Source organism: Carcharodon carcharias, chromosome 4 (genome assembly GCF_017639515.1).
Source record: "Carcharodon carcharias isolate sCarCar2 chromosome 4, sCarCar2.pri, whole genome shotgun sequence".
Classification (NCBI taxonomy): domain Eukaryota; kingdom Metazoa; phylum Chordata; class Chondrichthyes; order Lamniformes; family Lamnidae; genus Carcharodon; species Carcharodon carcharias.
The window spans coordinates 188,412,292-188,434,315 of NC_054470.1; the positions used below are offsets into that span (position 1 = coordinate 188,412,292).

Sequence of the window (22,024 nt, forward strand, 5' to 3'; positions counted from 1 at the left end):
CAATTAGATCTCCCCTCATCCTTCTAAACTCTAGCGAGTATAGGCCTAAACTGCTCAATCTCTCCTCATAGGACAAGCCCAGCATCTCTGGAATCAACCTAGTGAACCTCCTCTGAACTGCCTCCAGTGCAACTACATCCTTCCTCTAGTAAGGGGACCAAAACTGTGCACAGTACTCCAGGTGCGGTCTCACCAATGGCTTGTACAGTTGCAACAACACTTCTCTATTTTTATACTCTATTCCTTTAGCAATAAATGCCAAAATTCCATTTGCCTTCCTTATTACCTGCTGTACCTGCATACTAGCTTTCAACGATTCATGCACAAGGACACCCAGATCCCTCTGCACTGAAGCATTCTGAAGTTTCTCTCCATTTAAATAATAAGTCGCCTTTTTATTCTTCCGACCAAAATGGATAACCTCACACATATCCACATTAAACTCCATCTGCCAAATTTTGGCCCATTCACCTAACCTGTTCATATCCATTTGTAAATTTCTTATTTCTTCATTGCAACTTACTTTCCCACCTATTTTGGTGTCATCTGCAAATTTAGTTATAGTACCTTCTATCCCTGAACCTAAGTCATTAATATAGATTGTAAATAGTTGGGGCCCAAGGACCGAACCCTGTGGCACCCCACTAGTTACAGCTTGCCATCCAGAAAAATACCCATTTATCCCGACTCTCTGCTTTCTGTTGGTTAGCCAATCCTCTATCCAAGCTAATATATTATCCCTAACTCCGTTTGATCTTATCTTGTGTATTAATCTTTTGTGTGGCACCTTATCAAAGGCCTTCTGGAAGTCCAGATACACTACATCTACAGGATCCCCATTATCCACTTTGCTTGTCATATCTTCAAAGAACTCTAGCAAATTAGTCAAACATGATTTACTCTTCATAAAACCATGCTGACTCTGTTGGATTGCATTTTGACTTTCCAAATGCCCCATTACTACTTCCTTAATAATGGATTCCAACAATTTCCCAATGACAGATGTTAAACTAACTGGTTCAAAGTCTCCTACTTTTTGCCTCCCCGCAACCCCACCCCCCTTTTTGAATAAGGGCATTATATCAGCATTTTTCCAATCCACTGCAACCTTACCAGAATCCAGGGAATTTTGGAATATTGTAGCCAATGCATCCACCATCTCTGCTGCCACGTCCTTTAAGACTCTGGGATGTAGGCCATCAGGTCCCCACCCACTGACAATTAAGCGGGCAATTAAGCCCATTTTAATGGCACAAGTATCAGCAATCTTTCGTGGCCCGTCCAACCTTACAGTTGGTGGATGGGCCAATCGGCCAGGCAGCCTTTACACTTTTGATGAAACTTCATCCAAGGTCGGGATGAAATCTCTGTTAGGAAATAAAATAAAAAGAAATATCTGGGGGACAGCATTTCAGGTGCTTGATTGTGCTGAATGGATTTTTTTTTTGCAGCATTTTTGTGCTTTCTTTTATTATTTTGAAGGTCTGCAGCTCCCGGGGGCATTTGTCTGCCTTCAGGGAGCTCAGTGGAAGCGCTCACCACAGCCCGCTTCTATTCCCACCCCCCCACCCCATTCCGGGGTGGATGTTGTTGAACACCGTGCAAACATCAGTGAACATCCGCACAAGTTCTGGAGCCACAAGTCTTCAGCACTATTTCCGGACCATTGTCGGGGCCTTTGCAGTATCCAGTGCCCTCAGCCATTTCTTGGCATCACACGGAGTGAACCGAATTAGCCGAAGTCTGGCATCTGTGATGCTGGGGACCTCTGAAGAAGGCCGAGCTGGATCGTGCACTTGGCTCTTCTGGCTGAAGGCTGTTGTGCATGCTTCAGCCTCATCTTTTGCACCGATGTGCTGGGTTCCCCCATCGTTGGGGATGGGGATATTTGTGGAGGCTCCTCCTCCAGTGCATTCACGACCGAATGAGGCAGGATTGCAGAGCTGCTGTGCCGAATGAGTTCGCTGAGGAGGGAATAAAGCCTCACGTTTCCCCAATGTTTTTAACTCTTCGTTTATACTTGTTTCGCTTCCCGTTTTTGTCTGCCGAAGTCATATCCCAATTCAAGGAGGCAACCCGGTCCTGCAGCTGCTTCAAGACACTGAAGGAGGCAACAAGGATAGATCTTAAGGAGTGTTGTAATATCACTTGCAGGGTGATGTCCCTTTAAGAAGCTCAACATGCAAATGAGCCATGTACCTGGATGTCATCATGTGACCAGGAGCCGCAGCCTCTCTCTGCACTGCAATTATCGACCGCTTAAGGGCCGTTTCCCGTCCAGCCTCAATTTTTAGGCTGGCGGGTGGATTGAACTTCCGTGGGGGAAAACCCGAAAAAGAAGAGAGTTACATGTCGGACAGGAGGGGCGGTGGGGAGGGGTGCATCCATCAGAAGCCCTCTTCTGAAGTCGGACACCCACCTTAAGGTCTGCTAGCTTCTGGGCCTCCCTTCTGCAACCAGCTTCCCCCACCCCCGACATCACTACCCCCCAGGCCTTCCCTACCCTCCCCGCCCTGGGACGCCTTGAATTTACCTGGGCCTCCGCTGCCAGGGCTTAGGGTCCGGCCCCCTCCTGCACTTCTCCTTCTGTCCACTGCAGCTCCTGCCACTGCAGGGGGGGGGGGGGGGGGCGCTGGAGAGCCGCTGGCCAATCGGGTTGGTTGGCAGCTCTCTAAGGCGGGACTTCCTCCCGCGTGAGGGGACAGACGTCCCGCCTGCAGCCAACTTCCCAGCTCATTCAAGCAGGAAAGGGCTGGGGGGGGCACTCGGAGTTGAGGGGGAGGAGGGAAGCGAGGCCCCACCCTCTGAACAAAGCAGGTTTAATTGGTCACAGATGAGCAGGACTCATGACCCTTCTGAGTGAGTCAAACACTCCCGGGGAAGGAATGTGATGTGACAGCGACAGGGTTATGGTCACTGTGCTCGGGGAAATAGACAACGGATGACAAAATAAAGCTCTTAATTCTCCACCTCACTCCCAGTCTGACCCCTCTGTCCTCAGCCTCCTGCACTGTTCCAATGAAATGCAAGGACCATCCCCTTCTCCCTCAATTCAGCATTTTACAGCATTCTGGACTCAATGTTGGGTTCAACAACTTCAGATTATAACCATTGCTTCCGCTCCTTCAGACTTTTTTTTATTCTTATGCAGGATGGGGGCATCACTGACCAGGCCAGCATTTATTGCCCATCCCTAATTACCCTTGAGAAGGTGGTGGTGAGCTGCCTTCTTGAACCGCTGCAGTCCATGTGGTGTAGGTACACCCACAGCGCTGTTAGGGAGGGTGTTCCAAGATTTTCAAGATTCCAAGATCACCCGATTGACTACATCCTCGGATATTAAAGGAAATAGCTGTAGAGATAGTGGATGCACTGGTAGTAATCTTCCCAGAGCCTGGGAAAGTCCTATAGGATTGGAAAACATTACACCCTTATTCAAAATGGGGGGGAGACAAAAAAACAGGTAACTATAGACCAGTTGGCTCAACATCTGTCAATGGGAACATGTTGGAGTTTATTATAAAGGATGTAACAGCAGAACATTTAGAAATACATAATCTAATCAAGCAGAGTCAGTATGGCTTCATGAAGGGGAAATCATGCCTGACAAATTTATTAGAATTCTTGGAGGAGGTAACAAGCAGGATAGATAAAGGAGAACTAGTAGATGTAATATATTTGGATTTCCAAAAGGCATTTGATAAGTACCACACATAAAATTACTTAATAAGATAAGACCCCATGGTGTTGGGGTAGTTCAACAAATAATAGGTGAGGCAAATGAAATGTTGGCTTTTTTTCAAAGGGAATGAAGTATAAAAATCAGGAAGTCTTGCTAAAACTATACAAGGCGCTAGTTAGCCCACACCTAGAATACTGTGAACAGTTTTGGTTCCCTTATCTAAGGAAAGATATACTAGTATTGGAGGCAGTCCAGAGAAGGCTCACTAGGTTAATCCCGAGGAAGAAGGGATTTTCTTATGAGGACAGGTTGAGTAGGTTGAACCTGTACTCATTGAAGTTTAGAAGAATGAGAGGTGACCTTATTGAAACATATAAGATTCTTAGGGGGCTTGACAGGGTAGATGCTGAGAGGTTATTTCCCCTTGTGGGAGAGCCTAGGACCAGAGGGCATAATCTCAGAGTAAGGGGTCACCCATTTAAAACAGATGATGAGGAATTTCTTCCCTCAGAGGGTAGTGAATCTGTGAAATTATTTACTGCAGAGGGCTGTAGAGGTTGGGTTGTTAAGTATAGTCAAGGCTGAGATAGACAGATTTTTAATCAGTAAGGCAATCAAGGGCTATGGGGAAAGGCAGGAAAGTGGAGTTGAGGATTATCAGATCAGCCAAGATCTCATTGAATGGCAGAGCAGACTCGATGGGCCGAATGGCCTACTCCTGCTCCTACATCTTATGGTCTTATTGTGACCCAGCGGAGTGAAGGAACAGCGATATTTTTCTAAGTCAGGATGGCGAGTGGCTTGGAGGGGAATTTCCAGTGGTGGTGTTCCCATGCATCTGCTGCCCTTGTCCTTCCTCCTAACTGGTAGTGGCTGTGTGTTTGGAAGGTGCTGTCTGAGGAGGTTTGGTGAATTCCTGCAGTGCATCTTGTAGATGGTACACACTGCTGCTACTGTGCGTCGGTGGTGGTGGGAGTGAATGTTTGTGGATGTGGTGCCAATCAAGCAGGCTGATCTGTCCTGGATGATGTCAAGCTTCTTGAGTGTTGTGGGAGCTGCACTCATCCAGGCAAGTGGGGAGTATTCCATCACACTCCTGACTTGTGCCTTGTAGATGGTGGAGGAGCTTTGGGGAGACAGGAGACAAGTTACTCGCCGCAGAATTCCTAGCCTCTGACCTACTCTTGTAGCCACAGTATTTATATGGCTAGTCCAGTTCAGTTTCTGGTCAATGGTAACCCCCAGGATCTTGATAGTGGGGGATTCAATGATGGTAATGCCAGTGATGGTCAGATTCTCTCTTGTTGGAGATGGTCATTGCCTGACACTTGTGTGGCGCGAATGTTACTTGCTACTTGTCAGCCCAAGCCTGGATATTGTCCAGGTCTTTCTGCATTTGGACATGGACTGCTTCAGTATCTGAGGAGTGGTGAATGATGCTGAACATTGTGCAATCATCAGTGAACATCCCCACTTCTGACCTTATGATGGAAGGAAGGTCATTAATGAAGCAGCTGAAGATGGTTGGGCCGAGGACACTACCCTGAGGAACTCCTGCAGTGATGTCCTGGAGCTGAGATGATTGACCTCCCACAACCACAACCATCTTTCTTTGTGCTATGTATGACTCCAACCAGCGGAGAGTTTGCCCCCTGATTCCCATTGACTCCAGTTTCACTGGGGGTCCAGGATTTTGACCCAGTGACAGTGAAGGAACGCCGATATAGTTCCAAGTGAGGATGGTGTGTGGCTTGGAGGTGAAGTGGAACATTTCAGATTGGGTATTAAAATAAACAGTATATACATTAATAACATTAGACCAGACTCAAGAGGCATTATGGCATACTTCACTCATGAGCGTTCTGGAAATGAACAGTAGTAGTTGTGCACAGCCTGTGTAAACATGACGGAGAGAAAGGAAATTCAATTCCACACAGGGTGGGGAGGCTCAAACCGAGAGACAAGATAAGATCTGCTTTTCATCTATGGTCTAACTCACTGATTAGGTCAATCAGCGATTAGGTTAAAAAAAGAACTCACCATATGATGTATATATTAATATAATCAGTGATTAGTGGCTGTTTAATGAGATCTTGCAATGAAGTTAGGAAGTAAAGAATTATAAAAGAGTGCTGCAGACTGTGTATTTTTGACAAGTTTCCCTTGGGTGATTCAGGAGTGTCTCCCGTGCACGCTCGAATAAAGGTCCTTACTTATTTGAACCTCACAGACTCCAGAGTCTGTTTATCTCCACAAGAGAGGGAAACTTGCAGGTGGTGGTCTTGCCATGCATCTGCTCTCCTAGGCGGTAGAGGTCATGGGTTTGGAAGGTGCTGTTGAAGGAGCCTTGGTGAGTTGCTGCAGTGCATCTTGTAGATGGTACGCACACTGCTGCTACTGTGCGTCAATGGTGGAGGGAGTGAATGTTGAAGGTGGTGGATGGGGTGCCAGTCAAACGGGCTGCTTTGTCCTGGATGGTGTCAAGCTTCTTGAGTGTTGTGGGAGCTGCACTCATCCAGGCAAGTGGGGAGTATTCCATCCCACTCCTGACTTGTGCCTTGTAGATGGTGGACAGGCTTTGGGGAGTCAGGAGGTGAGTTACTCACCGCAGGATTCCTAGCCTCTGAGCTGCTGTTGACAATGATTCTGCTGTTGCCATTCACACTTTCTCTGGACTCATTTTAAATTAATTATTATTTAATTATCTTTTTTAACTGTCTCTTTACCATCTCCTATTGCCTTGCACCATTAGCTATTTCGCAACTTATCTCTCTTGCCTTCCACTATAACACAGACTTTCCCTCTTTTTCTTTCCTCCCCTCTCCCCTTTACCCTGCATTTGCTTAAAACCTGTTAAGTCTTTAACCCATTTCCAGTTTTGGTGAAAGCTCATCAATGTCAACCCTGTTTTACCCCCTCTGCAGATGCTGCCAGACCTGTCGAGTATTGCCAGCAATTACTGTTTTTTAATTCAGACTTCCAGCTTCTGCAGTGTTTTGCTCTTTTGTGTTGAATTAAAGCACCTGTACGTGTGGGAGCAGGTTCCAATCAAGGAGCATACCTATATCGCAGTACTTCCCCACAAAACCATCACTGCACCAGCAAACGACCTCGCCTGTGTCCTGGATGGCTCGACACTCGCCGCCCTGGAGACATTGGTTAACTTTGCAGTCTGAAAAGGTACAAGAGGATCAGTGAGAAACACACATGGCTGTCAGGATAGTCTCTGATAATAATCAAATCCAGTTTTCAAAAACCAGATTTTACCACCTTCAGAGTTTCATTTTATTGAGGGCTAGTCAAGGGGAGGTGACGGGGTAGAGGTATTGCCACTGGCTTGGTATTCCAGAGATCCAGGGTAATTCTCTGGGGACCTGGATTCAAATCCCACCATGGCAAATGGTGAAATTTGAATTTAGTTACAAAACAAAATCTGAGGATGACCATGAAGCTATGGCTGGTTGTCATATAAAGCTAATGTGCTGGCCTACATGTGATTCCAGACCCACAGCAATGTGGTTGACTCTTAAATGTCCCCGAACAAGGGCAATTAGGGATGGCCAATAAATGCTGGCCTTGGCAGCAATGCCCACATCCCAGGAACAAAAAAGTTGACAAAGGATCCTCACTGACAGTGCAGAAAATAAACAGTTTTGAGCAACTGCTTATGGTACAGACCTTTGAACTCACCGCTATCTCTGAACACTAAAACTGGATGTGTGCTTATGGTGTTGTTTAGTTTCTTGGTATACAAGCTCGAGATGTCCCAAAGTGCTTTACAACCAATGAAATACTTTTGAAATATGAAAAGCCCATTTGTGGCGTACCCAATGTTTAAAAAACAATTTACATTTTTCTAGCACCTTTCATGACTTTAATCCATCCAAAAGTATCTTTGAAGCGTAGTCACTGCTGTAATGTAGGAAATGCAGCAGACAATTTGCACACAGCAAGCTCCCACAAACATCAATGTTTAATGGCCAGATAATCTGTCTTTAGTGACGCTGACTGAGGGATAAATATTGGCCCAGACAATGGGCAGAACTCCCCTGTTTTTCTTTGAATAGTGTCCATGGAATCTTTTACGTCCCCCACAGAGTGCAGCGGGGGCTTCAGTTAAACATCTCTCCCAAACTACAGAACTTCTGAAAGTGTAACGCTCCCTCAGTGCTGCATCAAAAGTGTCAGCTTTGATCCATTGCTCATGTCTCTGTAGTGGAGGCTATAGTATTAAGGTATTCAAGGATGAATGGGTTAATGTGGGACTGGGGAAACACTTGATGATATAAAGGGATTCACATGACTAGCAGTAGTCTAAATGAAGATAGCTCATGCTTGGAGTGAAGAAGCCTTGTATATCTGTACAAGTAGGTTAACTTGAGACTGAGTACTGTACCACCCGCGCCGTGATGTTAGAAGGCACATGACCTAGAGCTAGGGCCAGAATTGAGATGAGTAGCAATGTGTAAGGACCTCGTATGGAGTCCTCTCCATACCTACTGTAGGTGTGTACATGGTAAAGTTTTGTTAATAAAGACTCCCTTGTAACTTATACAAGACTGCTTCAAGGTGTTCAAGGATTGCAACAGCAGAATATATCGTGGTAACAGCAGTAGGATCCATCAGTACATAGTTATGTTCTACAAAACATAGTTACCGTTCAGACTCTTTGCTCTGAACCTCTTCCTCAGACAATCACAACAAACAACAGAGTCATCAAAGGAAGAAGTATTAAAGAAGTATTCCCATCTACATAGCACCTCATCATATCCTAATAAATACTTTCAAAGTACAGACTATTCGAGGGAAATGTGCTGACTAATTTGTGTGCAGCAAGAACATGCAAATAACAAATGGTGGGTTGACAGTGCTGAGTGTTTTTCAAGGCACTGGGAGAGCTCCCTGCTCTACGTGGATATGCATTCACGCCGTCAGTGTAACATCTCATCTGAAAGGCAGCATCGCCAGCAATGCAGCACTCCCTCAGCACAGCACTGGGAGTGCTGTCCCTGATTTTCGTGCTCAAGGTCGCTGAAGTGGGACTCGGCCACACAACCTACGGACTCAAAGATGAGAGTGCTGCCCACTAGGCTGAGAAGAGAGGGATGCTCAATCCATGGCTAACTAAAGAAGTTAAGGATGGTATCAAATTGAAGGAAAAGATGTACAATGCTGCACAGATTAGTGGTAGGCCAGAAGATTGGGAACATTTTAGAAACCAGCAAAGGATAACAACCAAGAAAATTAAGAGGGAGGAACTGGAGTATGAGAGAAAACTGGCAAGAAATATAAAAACAGACATTTAAAGCTTCTACAAGTATATTGTTACAATTATAAGGTTTATAAGATAGTTAGCTTTTTGGACTGTATCTTTTGCTTTATAAAATGATTATGTTTTGGGTCAAATGAAAGGGGTTACCTGGCCCGTGCTGGAGGCTGCCTGATGGTAAGTCTGGGTAGTTTAGCTGTTAGAGATCAAAAGAACTCATTGTTTTATTGACAGAGAGATCCAAATATTTACACTTGGAGACAATGATGGGAGATGCTAATTCTACAATGAGAAAATCCTGAGTCTCCCAAAGACCCAAAAAGGTGATATAGATCCAAAACAAAAACAGAATTACCTGGAAAAACTCAGCAGGTCTGGCAGCATCGGCGGAGAAGAAAAGAGTTGACGTTTCGAGTCCTCATGACCCTTCAGCAGACCCTTCAGGGTCTGTATGGTTCTGCTGAAGGGTCAAGAGGACTCGAAACGTCAACTCTTTTCTTCTCCGCCGATTCTGCCAGACCTGCTGAGTTTTTCCAGGTAATTCTGTTTTTGTTTTGGATTTCTAGCATCCGCAGTTTTTTATTTTTATCCAAGGTGATATAGATATTGAGTTGTAAACAGTTGTGCTGTAAACTATCCCTTTACTTCAAAGATAAAGGAGATTTGGGATCTCCTTGAGTGAGTTGAGTGATTAGCATTTCTGATAACGAGCCAATGTGTTTTCCATTGCCATGGGGAAGAGGGTCAAGGAGGCCATGGATCTCACATCTAGTTAGTGAATAATGTTCTAGACTTTTTAATGGTCATAAATTCTGGCCTTGCCAAAATGTCCACATATCATGAAGAAATGAAAAAGAATGCACAGGTTACTTATAGAATCTTACAGCACAGAAAGAGGCCATTCGGCCCATTGTGTCTGTGCTGGCACTCCGTAGGAGCTATCCAAATAGTTCCACCCTTCCTGCTTTTTCCCCATAGCTCTGCAATTTTCTCCTTTTCAAATCTTTATCCAACTCCCTTTTGAAAGCTGGTACTTCTCTTCAGACAATCTAATCCAAAACATAATTACGTAGTGTGTAAATATTTTCTCCTCATCTCCCCTCTGTTTCTTTTGTCAATTATCTTAAATCTGTGCCCTCCAGTTACCAACTTTTCTGCCAGAGGAAGGTTTCTCTTTATTTTCGCTATAAATTTTGTGATTTTGAACATCGCTATCAAATCACCCTTTAGCTATCTCTGCTCCAAGGAGAATAATCCCAGCGTCTCCAGTCAATGTTCAGAAGCAGACCCGAAAATGTCAATTAAGGCCTTCAGCCGGTAGGGGAGCAGGTATCAATATAGCTGTTAGAAGGTGAGGGGAGAAGGGAGTCCTTCATCAAAGGATTAGACTGTAATTCACGCTGAATACAGGAAGTGTTCTAAATCCTCAATAATACCTTCATGTTGAACGCGATGACACTCAGGCCCACGGTCAGAACACACGCAATTTTCAACCTGGTCTTCAACAATCTGGATCCATTGCTCTCCAATAAGGAAGTACTTGTGTTGGGCACTGTCAAAACATTTCACTGAAACACCGAGAAGAGAGACAGCAAATCAAAGCAATGTCCAGTATAATGTTGGATCGTTGTGTGAATGTTAGATCTCAATCTAATGCAAATCAAAGGTTTGCGGAAGACGGGCAGTTCAATCAAATTCACTTGTGTGCCCAACGTGCATATTGCACCTCGTCGTCTCCAATAGATGTACAACAGGAGCTGTTCACGTACCTTGCTGGCAGTTAGTCCCGGTAAACTGGTCACTGCACCGACAGTGGTAAGAGTTGAGAAGAGGGTCCCTGATGCAAGTGCCTCCATTTTGACAGGGATGTGAAAGGCAGGGGTCTGTATAGTTCAAAACAAAGCGGTTTTAGTGCCTGTGACATACCCTCAGTTATCGTTCTCAAATCAAAGTGAAACCACATTTTCATTTCCCTGAGATGCACCCCAGTAAATACCATCCCCCCACACCACATAACCCAGGTAAATACCCCCCATGACACACACCACCCGACCCCAGTAAATACCCACCCCCCACACCACCCGACGCCAGTAAATACCCCCCACACCACCCGACGCCAGTAAATACCCACCCCCCACACCACCCGACGCCAGTAAATACCCCCCACACCACCCGACCCCAGTAAATACCCACCCCCCACACCAGCCGAGCCCAGTAAATACACCCCCCACACCACCCGAGCCCAGTAAATACCCCTCTACACCACCCAACCCAGGTAAATACCACCCCCACACACACCACCCGACCCCCAGTAAATACCCCCCACACCACCCAACCCAGGTAAATCCCCCCCCACACACACCACCCGACCCCAGTAAATACCTCCCCCACACCACCCAACCCAGGTAAATACCCCCCCGACACACACCACCCGACCCCAGTAAATACCCCCCACACCACCCAAGCCCAGTAAATACCCCCCACACACCACCTGACCCCAGTAAATACCCCCCACACCACCCGACCCCAGTAAATACCCACCCCCCACACCACCCAAGCCCAGTAAATACCCCCCACACACACCACCCGACACCAGTAAATACCCCCCCACACACCACCTGACCCCAGTAAATACCCCCCACACACACCACCCGACTCCAGTAAATACCCCCCCACACACCACCCGACCTCAGTAAATACCCCCCACACACACCACCCAACCCAGGTAAATACCCGCCCGACACACACCACCCGACCCCAGTAAATACCCCCCCACACCACCCAACCCAGGTAAATACCCCCCCGACACACACCACCCGACCCCAGTAAACACCCCCCCCACACCACCCGACCCCAGTAAATACCCCCCACACACACCACCTGACCTCAGTAAATACCTCCCCCACACCACCCGACTCCAGTAAATACCCCCCCACACCACCCGACTCCAGTAAATACCCCCCCACACCACCCGACTCCAGTAAATACCCCCCCACACCACCCGACTCCAGTAAATACCCCCCCACACCACCCGACCCCAGTAAATACCCCCCACACACACCACCCAACCCCAGTAAATACCCCCCCCACACCACCCGACTCCAGTAAATACCCCCCCACACCACCCGACTCCAGTAAATACCCCCCCACACCACCCGACCCCAGTAAATACCCCCCCACACCACCCGAGCCCAGTAAATACCCCCCACACACCACCCGACCCCAGTAAATACCCCCCACACCACCCGAGCCCAGTAAATACCCCCCCACACCACCCGACATCAGTAAATACCCCCCCACACCACCCGACCCCAGTAAATACCCCCACACACCACCCGAGCCCAGTAACTACCCACCCACACCACCCGACATCAGTAAATACCCCCCCACACCACTCAACCCCAGTAAATACACCCCCACACACCACCCGACCCCAGTAAATACCCCTCACACCACCTGACCGCAGTAAATTCCCCCCACACGGCCCAACCCCAGTAAATACCCCCCCAACACCACCCGACCCCAGTAAGTCCCCCCCGACCCCAGTAAATTCTGCCCAACCCCAGTAAATCCACCCCCCCACACCACCCGACCCCAGTAAATACCCCCCCACACACCACCCGACCTCAGTAAATACCCCCCACACACACCACCCAACCCAGGTAAATACCCCCCCGACACACACCACCCGACCCCAGTAAATACCCCCCCACACCACCCAACCCAGGTAAATACCCCCCCGACACACACCACCCGACCCCAGTAAACACCCCCCCCACACCACCCGACCCCAGTAAATAACCCCCACACACACCACCTGACCTCAGTAAATACCCCCCCCACACCACCCGACTCCAGTATATACCCCCCCACACCACCCGACTCCAGTAAATACCCCCCCACACCACCCGACTCCAGTAAATACCCCCCCACACCACCCGACCCCAGTAAATACCCCCCACACACACCACCCAACCCCAGTAAATACCCCCCCCACACCACCCGACTCCAGTAAATACCCCCCCACACCACCCGACCCCAGTAAATACCCCCCCACACCACCCGAGCCCAGTAAATACCCCCCACACACCACCCAACCCCAGTAAATACCCCCCACACCACTCAACCCCAGTAAATACACCCCCACACACCACCCGACCCCAGTAAATACCCCTCACACCACCTGACCGCAGTAAATTCCCCCCACACGGCCCAACCCCAGTAAATACCCCCCCAACACCACCCGACCCCAGTAAATCCCCCCCGACCCCAGTAAATTCTGCCCAACCCCAGTAAATCCACCCCCCCACACCACCCGACCCCAGTAAATACCCCTCACACCACCCGCCCCAAATAGCAGCCAACCTTGTGTTAAATTTGAGCTTAATTCTTCTGTTCCATACCATTAGCCATTTAAAACTGACAATGCTTTATTTAAATGCCTGGCAGGGACAAAAGGAATTATCCCTCTAATCACCCCAAACTGAAGAGCAGATCTTTCCCGGTTGAATGTTCGGGGGGGGCAGTAGCAGGGTTGGAGAACTCTCCCACCTGTCACAGTGGGGAGAAACAAGGAAAACGTTATCCGAGAATTCCGCGGCTGTTCTGCCTATTCTAAAGTGGGCGATAAAAGGACAAACAAAATTGTTGGGCAGGAAGAGGCAAGCTGCTCCACTAACCCTGCCCCATTTCGCTTTCCCGGTAACATTGAGAATCTGAAAACACAGAAGGAAGCCACTCGGCCCGTTGCACCTGTGCTGACGCTCTGATAGAGCTAAACAATCGGCTCCCCTCCCCCTGCTCCTTCCCCATACCCACCGCGATTATTTTTCCCTTGGCGCATTTATCCAACTCCCTTTTTAAAGTTACAGGTGAATCTTCTTTCAACAGGCAGCGCATTCCAGATCACAACAGCGCGCTATGCAAAATATAATCTCCTCAGCTCCCCCTCTGGCTCTTTTGCTGATGATCAAATATCTGGCACTGACCCTGTGACACAGGAAACAGTAACTCCACTGACAAAATTCATCAGAAATTCCTTAGATAAATTAAGAACAAATTATGGAATCATACATATTTCACAGCAAACTTTAAATGTGGCAAAATACTTCTTCATGTTTTCAATTACCCAATTAATAAGGTAATTCTTGGTACTTTAAAAAAACAGTTTTCTGACATTTTATAATCTGATGTAATATTATATAATATTACATAATGTTAACAATATTGATATAAATAATATGATGTAAATATAATATTAACACCATGACGTGTTATTGGGAGATGTTGGTGCAGTGGTAATATCCCTAATCTAGCAATCCTGAGGCCCAGAATAATGTGCTGGGGACAAGAGTTCAAATCTCACCATGGTAGTTGGTGGAATTTAAGTTCAATGAATAGAGTCTGGAATATTAAAGAAGCTAGTTTCAGTAATGGTGACCATGAATCTATTGTCAGAAAAACTCATTTTGTTCACTAATGCCCTTTAGGGAAGGAAATCTGACATTCTTACCTGGTCTGGCCTACATGTGACTCCAGACCCCACAGCAATGTGGTTGACTCTTAACTGCCCTCTGAAACGGCAGTCACTCAGTTCAAGGGCAATTACAGATGAGCAACAAATGCTGGCCTTGCCAGCAACACCCACTTTCCATGAAAGAATAATTTTTTTAAAAAAGATATAATATTATATGGTATAATATTACCCTATATATCAACATCCTAGAGGTTACCATTGACCAGAAACTGAACTGGACCAGCTATATACATACTGTGGCTGCAAGAACCGGTCAGAGGCTGGGAATTCTGCAGAGGGTAACTCGCCTCCTGACTCCCCAAAGCCTAACGAGAGTGATGGAATACTCCCCACTTGCCTGGATGAGTGCAACACCCAAGCAACTCGACACCATCCAGGACAAAGCAATCCATCCACCATCTTACAGATTCACTCCCTCCACCACCGATGCACTGCAGTGTGTACCAGCTACAAGATGCACTGCAACAATACACCAAAGATCCGTTGACAAGCACCTTCTAAACCCGTGACTTCTACCATCGAGGATGTCTAGGGCAGCAGACACATGGGAACACTACCACCTGCAATTTCCCCTCTGTAGGCCTGAGGCCAGTAGGCTTGCAGCCACTAATTTTTGCAATTTTGTATTTTTGCATTTTATTTCTGCTTTATTCTTCACTTTAAGCCTATTGTGAATATGTAACGTTATTTTGTATTAATTCTTACACTGATCTTAACCCAGCTATGATTGTACTTTGATTAATTAATCAATAATAATCAGTGGTGACCTGTTTTCCCAGACCTTGCTTTTTTCAGACTGGCCATGCACAGATGATATTTAAACTAACATCTTTGTTTTCCATTTTTCCAGCTAGAATACTGAAATAAGTTGTCTTTTGTTTATTTGTTTTCTTACTGCATTCAGTGACCTTTGGACTACTGGGCAGGACGGTGAGTAACTTTATGGTGGTCACCTAGTCTGGTCATCAGAAGATGAAGTTCGATTGATGGACATAACACTTGAAGGATGACAGACGGAAAGACACCATCAAAAGAAGCATAAACAAATTGGATATTGTGAAGTCTGTATGGCCTTGCAGTGCCTGCAAGAAGAATTGATAAGAGCTGAGACTTGTTTTGTTAAAGGACTGTACCAGGCCTTGGAAGGCTGCAATGGATCCTGAAATTTGGTTGAATGGGACGCTGCTTCGAGGACACGCTACTGCAGCCGCAATGGAATAGTCAGCACTGAAGACGGGAGGAATGGCCAGGAATGGAGTGACTGACCGTAGTACCCACCCATAGGGTACTCAGCAACTTGGTAATGTTTGTACCAACGATATACAATGCATGTAACAGTTTAGGGTGCTGTAGTGGAACAGACTAAGTTGGGGTTATTCTTTGGGCTTTAGAAAAATCTCTTTCTTCTTCTGATACATGTAAAATGCTTTCTCCTTTCAATAAAGTTATCTTTCTTTCCTTTTACTTACTTTCCTTTTTTTAATATATATGTTAATATATTATCAATTATAACCATCTTATCATCATTATTATTATAATCATTATTCAATAATCAATAAAATTGTTGTTTTAACACATTACTTGTCATAGTCACTCACTCCTGTTACATCCAGAGTACGGCTCTGAACCTAAGTGAGACCCCGAAAGGGACTCTCAGGCCTCTCCCTACACCTTCAAGTCACTCACCATTCTGACTTGGAAATACACTGCCGTTCCTTCACTGTTGCTGGGTCAAAATCCCTAACAGCACTGTGGGTGTACCTACACCACATGGACTGCAGTGGTTTAAGAAGGCAGCTCACCACCACCTTCTCAAGGGCATTAGGGATGGGCAATAAATGCTGGCCCAGCCAGCGAAACCCGTGAATGAATAAATGGAAATATATATATAAAACTACCATTACTTACAACATTGCAAAGAGCTTGCAGTTGACCTAATGGATTCCACAACTGAAGTGTATTTAATGCTGCACTGGCCATGACAGCAGTCAAAAGGTATTAATTAAGTCGTCAGATAATCAGGAGGATCTACACAGAACTTCATTCCACCCCCTCAACTCCGAGAAATGCCACCCCTGCAGAAAAAATTTGCCACCCGCCCCCCAACCCTGAGCAATTTCACCTTCCTCCTGAGGAACGTCACCCCTCCCCCTTACCCCCTCCTCACCAAGGACCTTCCGCTGCTACGATATCCATTGCACACAATGAATTTGCTGAGTGAGTTCATAACTAAACAAGGACCATTTGATTTCCTCACCCTGTTTTTGACACTGTGGAACGTCACAAAACTCCCAGGAGATGTTATCGTCAATCAGTGTGTAACACCAAGGCTCTTCATCATTGTCTGAGTTTCTGAAATCAATACAGGGAACTTGTTACTGGTCGAATCTCCTGCCCAATCAGAACCCTTCTACCCGCAGGATTAACCAGTTGAATATAGAATATATATTTGCATTCGTATCAGCTCCTTGGGCTGGATTTTACAGGGTGGGTTCACTGGGGGGAGGGCAGTAAATTGGATGCCACGCCATGGGTGCCGTTCCCACTGCCTACCCGCCCTCCCCCCTCCCCTCCCCCCACCTCCACCACCCCCATTGCAATTTTACCAGTGACCAGGGAAACAGGAAGCCCGCCCACTGGCGGCCTAATGGAGGCCCTTAAAGGCCTCCACCTGCCACAGTTGGGATTTAGCCCTTGGCAGGAGAGACCCACACCAAGTATGCAGCTTGCAGCAGTGACCACCACTCGCGGCGGCGCTGCTGGAGCCAGAGGGCTGCTGGCCATCTGATTCGCTGGCATCTCTTGGAGCCGGGGCTTCCTCCCCAGGTGGCCGTTTGAGGGGGCGAGGGTGGGCGAGCTGGCCTTTTACTTCAGGGGCCAGACCTGAAAGCCACAAACCCCAGACCCTCGAGTGCCAGGTTTGGCTCAGTGGGCGGAGCTCCTTCCTTCTGAATGAGAAGTTCGTTGGGTTCAAATCCCACCGGGGACCTCAGCATATAATCTGGGCTGACATTTCAACTCAACGCTGAGGGAGTGGTGACCGTTTCAGATGAGGGGTTATACTGAGGCCTTGTCTTCCCTCACAGGTCAATGTAAACAAAAAAAGGAAAACTTTCATGATCCCTGGAGCTCCACGCGCTTTAAACTTTGTGAAGTGTTGTCACTGTTGTAATGCATAAATCACAACAGTCAATATGTGTACAGCAAGGTCTCTCAAACAACAATGTGATATTACTCCTATGGAGCATGGGAATGTTTCAGCATGTTAAAGACACTATAGAAATAAATATAAGTTGCTATAATTTTTTTGTGATGTTGAGTGAGTGATAAGTATTTTCCAGGACACTGGGCTAATAATCCAGAGGGGAGAACTCCCCTGCTCTCCTTCAACATGGTGTTTTGGATGAGGGCAGGCAAGGGCTGTGCTTAATGTCTTATCTGAAAGATGGTATCTCCGAGCGTACAGCATTTCTCTCAATACTAGATTTTGTGCTCAAGACCTGGAGTGGGATTTGAACCCATAACCTTCTCACTTGGAGTCAAGGGTGCTACCAACTTAGCCACAGCTAACCCTACTGGTAAATCATGGAGGTGGCATGGGGGCACATGGGGGGTTGGGGGGGCGGGGGGGAATGGGTGAGCAATGAGGAGGATGAGGGGTGAGGGGCTGAAGGACTGGCAGCCCCAGTAAATGGAGACAGGCCTCCTAGCCTCTCAGCCCTCCCATACGCCCACCTCCGTTGCCGCCTTCGGCCTGACTCCGGAGGAGGTGGGCCTGACTCCATCCTGCACCCGCCTCCCCACAACGAAAGTACGGCAGGCAGAAAAAATGGCCCCCCTTAATGGAAACGGATCCGTGGGATTGGGAACCTTCCCAGCTCACATTTCCCATCTCCTTCACCAAAATCCGGTCCTTTGTAGTTACCTATTTCAGTACTATTTGTGGGACCTTGCTGTGCACAAACCGACTGCCAGACGATAGGGACCATACAGGTTGTGAAGCACTTCGGGATGTCTGGAGGATGTGAAAGGAGCTATATAAATGCCAGTTCTTTCATTTGCTGCTAAATATCTGAAAGCTCCTCACACACAAATAATCACATTTTTGTTGTATGGCCAATTGTTATTTAGGTAAAGAAGACAGCCATACCACAGCAACATATCCCACAAACAGCAATAATAAAGCTGCTGCACAGTTAATCTGTTTTATTGGTGTTAAGCTGAGGGATAAATGTTGAGACCAGGAGACCTTCAAATAGGGTCACAGTTTTGGTTTTCAGTCTGTGGCTCCCAGGAATATACTTTACGCTTTTGTGCTTTTAAGAGTGAGTGCCGTTTGGTCTGGTGAATGGAGTCTTTCCCATTCCGTGGACATTAGGAACTAAAGGAGACTAAACGGGTTGCGAATCTTTGGAATTCTCTACTTGGGGGGTTGTGGATGTTCCATTGTTGAATACATTTAAAGCTGGGGTAGACAGCTCGATTTAGAGTCTCTCAGGTAATTAAGGGACACGGGGAGCGGGCAGGGAAATGGAGTTGAAACCTAAGGTCAGCCACGATTGTATTGAATGGTAGATCAGGCCAACAGGCCTACTGCTGCTCCTACTTCTTATGTTCTTGTGAGGAGGCCCTTTAGCCTCTTGAGTCTATTCTGCCATTCAATTAGATTATTCTTGACCTGCATTTCAACCCCATTAATATGTTTTTGCTCCATATTCCTTGCTACTGTTACCAAACAAAAAACTAACCAGCTAAGTCTTGAAAGATCCAACTGTCTCAGCATCCACTGTCTCCTAGGGGAGAGAATTCTAAACATCTACCACCCAGTGTCAGTGTCAAGAACTCCCAGCCCAGCAACAGCAATATCGATGCAGACTGAGGCTCGCTCTACTCAAACCCAACAATTTGCCGCAGCCACAACCTGAGGCTGGCCAGGAGAATATTGGACTACGGACACTGACAGTCAGGAGGTGGTGCAAGGCGGTAATCTCATTGTACTATTAACCTAGAGGCCCAGGCTAACGCTCAGGGGACTTGGGTTTGAATCCCACCACAGCAGTTGGTGGAATTTGAATTAAGTTAATAAATCTGGAATATAAGGTTAGTCTCAGTAATGGTAACTCAGTTGTCAGAAAAACTCATCTGGTTCACTAGTGACCTTGAGGGAAGGAAATCTGCTATCCTTACCTGGTCAGGCCTATGAGTGACTCCAGACCCTCTGTGACTCCGCTATATATTTCTAACCCCGATTGACCCCCTGCTATATATTTCCAACATTTTCTGCTTTGTACTTTATAGCAACAATATTGTATGCTGCATTCATTTGGCACCACTGACGTGGTAAAACATCCCAAGGTGCTTCACAAGGGGGTAATCAGACAAAGCTTTAAGGCGGGGCCACAATATAAGGTATGACGATAGGTAAAGAATGGCCACCTTTAAAATGTTGCTGCTGTGAGCAGCCAGCTTTCTCAGCGTGAGATCCATTTAAGTTTTCCACCACAGCCGGGGGGCACACGCAATAGTTATCGCCCTCTGCAGTGGCCTTGTGAGCCACTCAGTTCAAGGGCAATTAGGGACGGGCAACAAATGCTGGCCTTGTCAGCGACGCCCAAATCCCGTCAATGAATAAAGAAACTCACTGCCTGGGCTCACATGTGTAGAGTGACCATGCTGCCGTTCTAAAGAATATTTCTCTCACCTGCAGAAGGAGTGGTCACCCAGACCGAAGCGGAGGGGCTCTTCCACATCGTCGATGTTAAACTCCGGGCTTATGAAGTTAGACGTCCAAGACAGGCAGTCACTGCCAGAGGCTGTCCTCTTCACTGTCCCCCGGTAAGAGCCCCCGTCATTCTCGTAGCAGACAGCAGCAGAATCTGAATGAGATGCATTTATAAATGTCAAGCAGCCCATGTGTTAATCCCGGAAAAACAACTTCCCCAACTTTGCAGACTTTTTTTTAAATTCATTTGTGGGATGTGGGCATCACCAGCTAGGCCAGCATTTACTGCCCATCCCTAATTGGGTTTGGAGTCACATGTAGGCCAGACTAGGTAAGGATGGCAGATTTCCTTTCTTCCCTAAAGGGGAAGTGAACCAGATGGGTATTTTACAACGTAAGCTTTATGGTCATCATTAGACTTCTAATTCCAGATTTTTATTGAATTCAAATTCCACCATCTGCCTTGTGGCAGGATTCGAACCCGGGTCCCCAGAGCATTACCCTGGGTCTCCGGAGTACTAGTCCAGTGACAATATCACTACACCATTGCCTCCCTGGGATTGGGCTGTTGGTGGGAAAATCTCCACCTATAGATTTATCGAGAAAGGTTAGGGGCAGATTTTCACTCTGGGGTGGGTAGCCAAAATTTCCCGGCTCGGCAGACCTGCTTGACAGAAAGTGCACCGTCAGACCTCATTTTCACACTCGGGGCAGGAGTAGGATAGAGTCGGGCTTACTGCCCCAGGACGGAGATCAGAGGCAGCCACGTTGGCTGTTAAGTGCAGAGTCGGACTGTTTGAAAAGCCCACCTCAGTCCTCTGGGACTTTGTCCCAGTTGTTTTGTTAAGTGTTAGGCCCTCTGGACCCTCATCCCTCACACTCCATCAAACACCCCCCCCCCCTCCCCAGCCACACCACATGGCACCTCCATGCCCCACGCCAGCTTAATGCCAACCCATGCCCCCACCCCAATGATCCCTTAGAGACCCCATGCCAACTCATGCCATCCCACCCACCACCCTTGTGCTTTGACTGGGCTTGGCCGTGAGCTGTGGCATTGCCTTCTAGACCACTGCAACTTTCTATCTCTCTCTCCTCCTTTAAGGCCGTCTTTAAAACCTGCTTCCTTAAATAAGCTTCTACTCACTTGTGCTAATGTCTCATTCTTTGTCTCAGTTTTTTTTTACTTCATTCATGGGACGTGGTGGTCACTGGCTGGGCCAGCATTTATTGCCCATCCCTAATTGCCCTGGAGAAGGTGGTGGTGAGCTGCCTTCTTGAGCCGCTGCAGTCCATGTGGTGTAGGTACACCCAAAGTGCTGTTAGGGAGGGAGTTCCAGGATTTTGACCCAGCGACAGTGAAGGAATGGCAATATATCCCCAAGTTGAGATGGTGAGTGCCTTGGAGGGGGACTCCCAGGTGTTCCCATGTGCCTGCTGACTTTGTCCTTCTAGATGGTAGTGGTCGTGGGTTTGGAAGGTGCTGTCTAAGGAGCCTTGGTGAGTTTCTGCAGTATATCTTGTAGATGGTACACACACTGGTGCTACTGTGCGTCGGTGGTGGGAGGAGTGAATGTTTGTGGATGTGGTGCCAATCATGCAGGCTGCGCTTTGTCCTAGATGGTTTCCAGCTTCTTGAATGATGTGGGAGCTGCACTCATCCAGGCAAGTGGAGAGTATCCATCACACTCCTGACTTGTGCCTTGTAGATGGTGGTCAGGCTTTGGGGAGTCAGGAGGTGAGTTACTCACTGCAGGATTCCTAGCCCCTGAACTCGGTGTCAAATCTTATCCAATCATACCTCTCTTGTCTTGG

General features: G+C 47.2%; 1 protein-coding gene across 1 annotated transcript in view; it reads right to left on the minus strand.

Annotated features, from left to right (window-relative positions):
- Positions 1-17,286, minus strand: part of LOC121276816 (hepatocyte growth factor activator-like) — a 41,621-nt gene extending 24,335 nt beyond the window's left edge. The window contains exons 1-3 of the mRNA XM_041185360.1: positions 17,094-17,286; positions 10,388-10,519; positions 6,744-6,854 (exon numbers count right to left, since the gene is read on the minus strand). Coding sequence (XP_041041294.1) covers positions 6,744-6,854; positions 10,388-10,519; positions 17,094-17,286 — 436 coding nt within the window. The remainder of the gene's footprint in view (positions 1-6,743; positions 6,855-10,387; positions 10,520-17,093) is intronic.
- Positions 17,287-22,024: the final 4,738 nt, after the last annotated feature.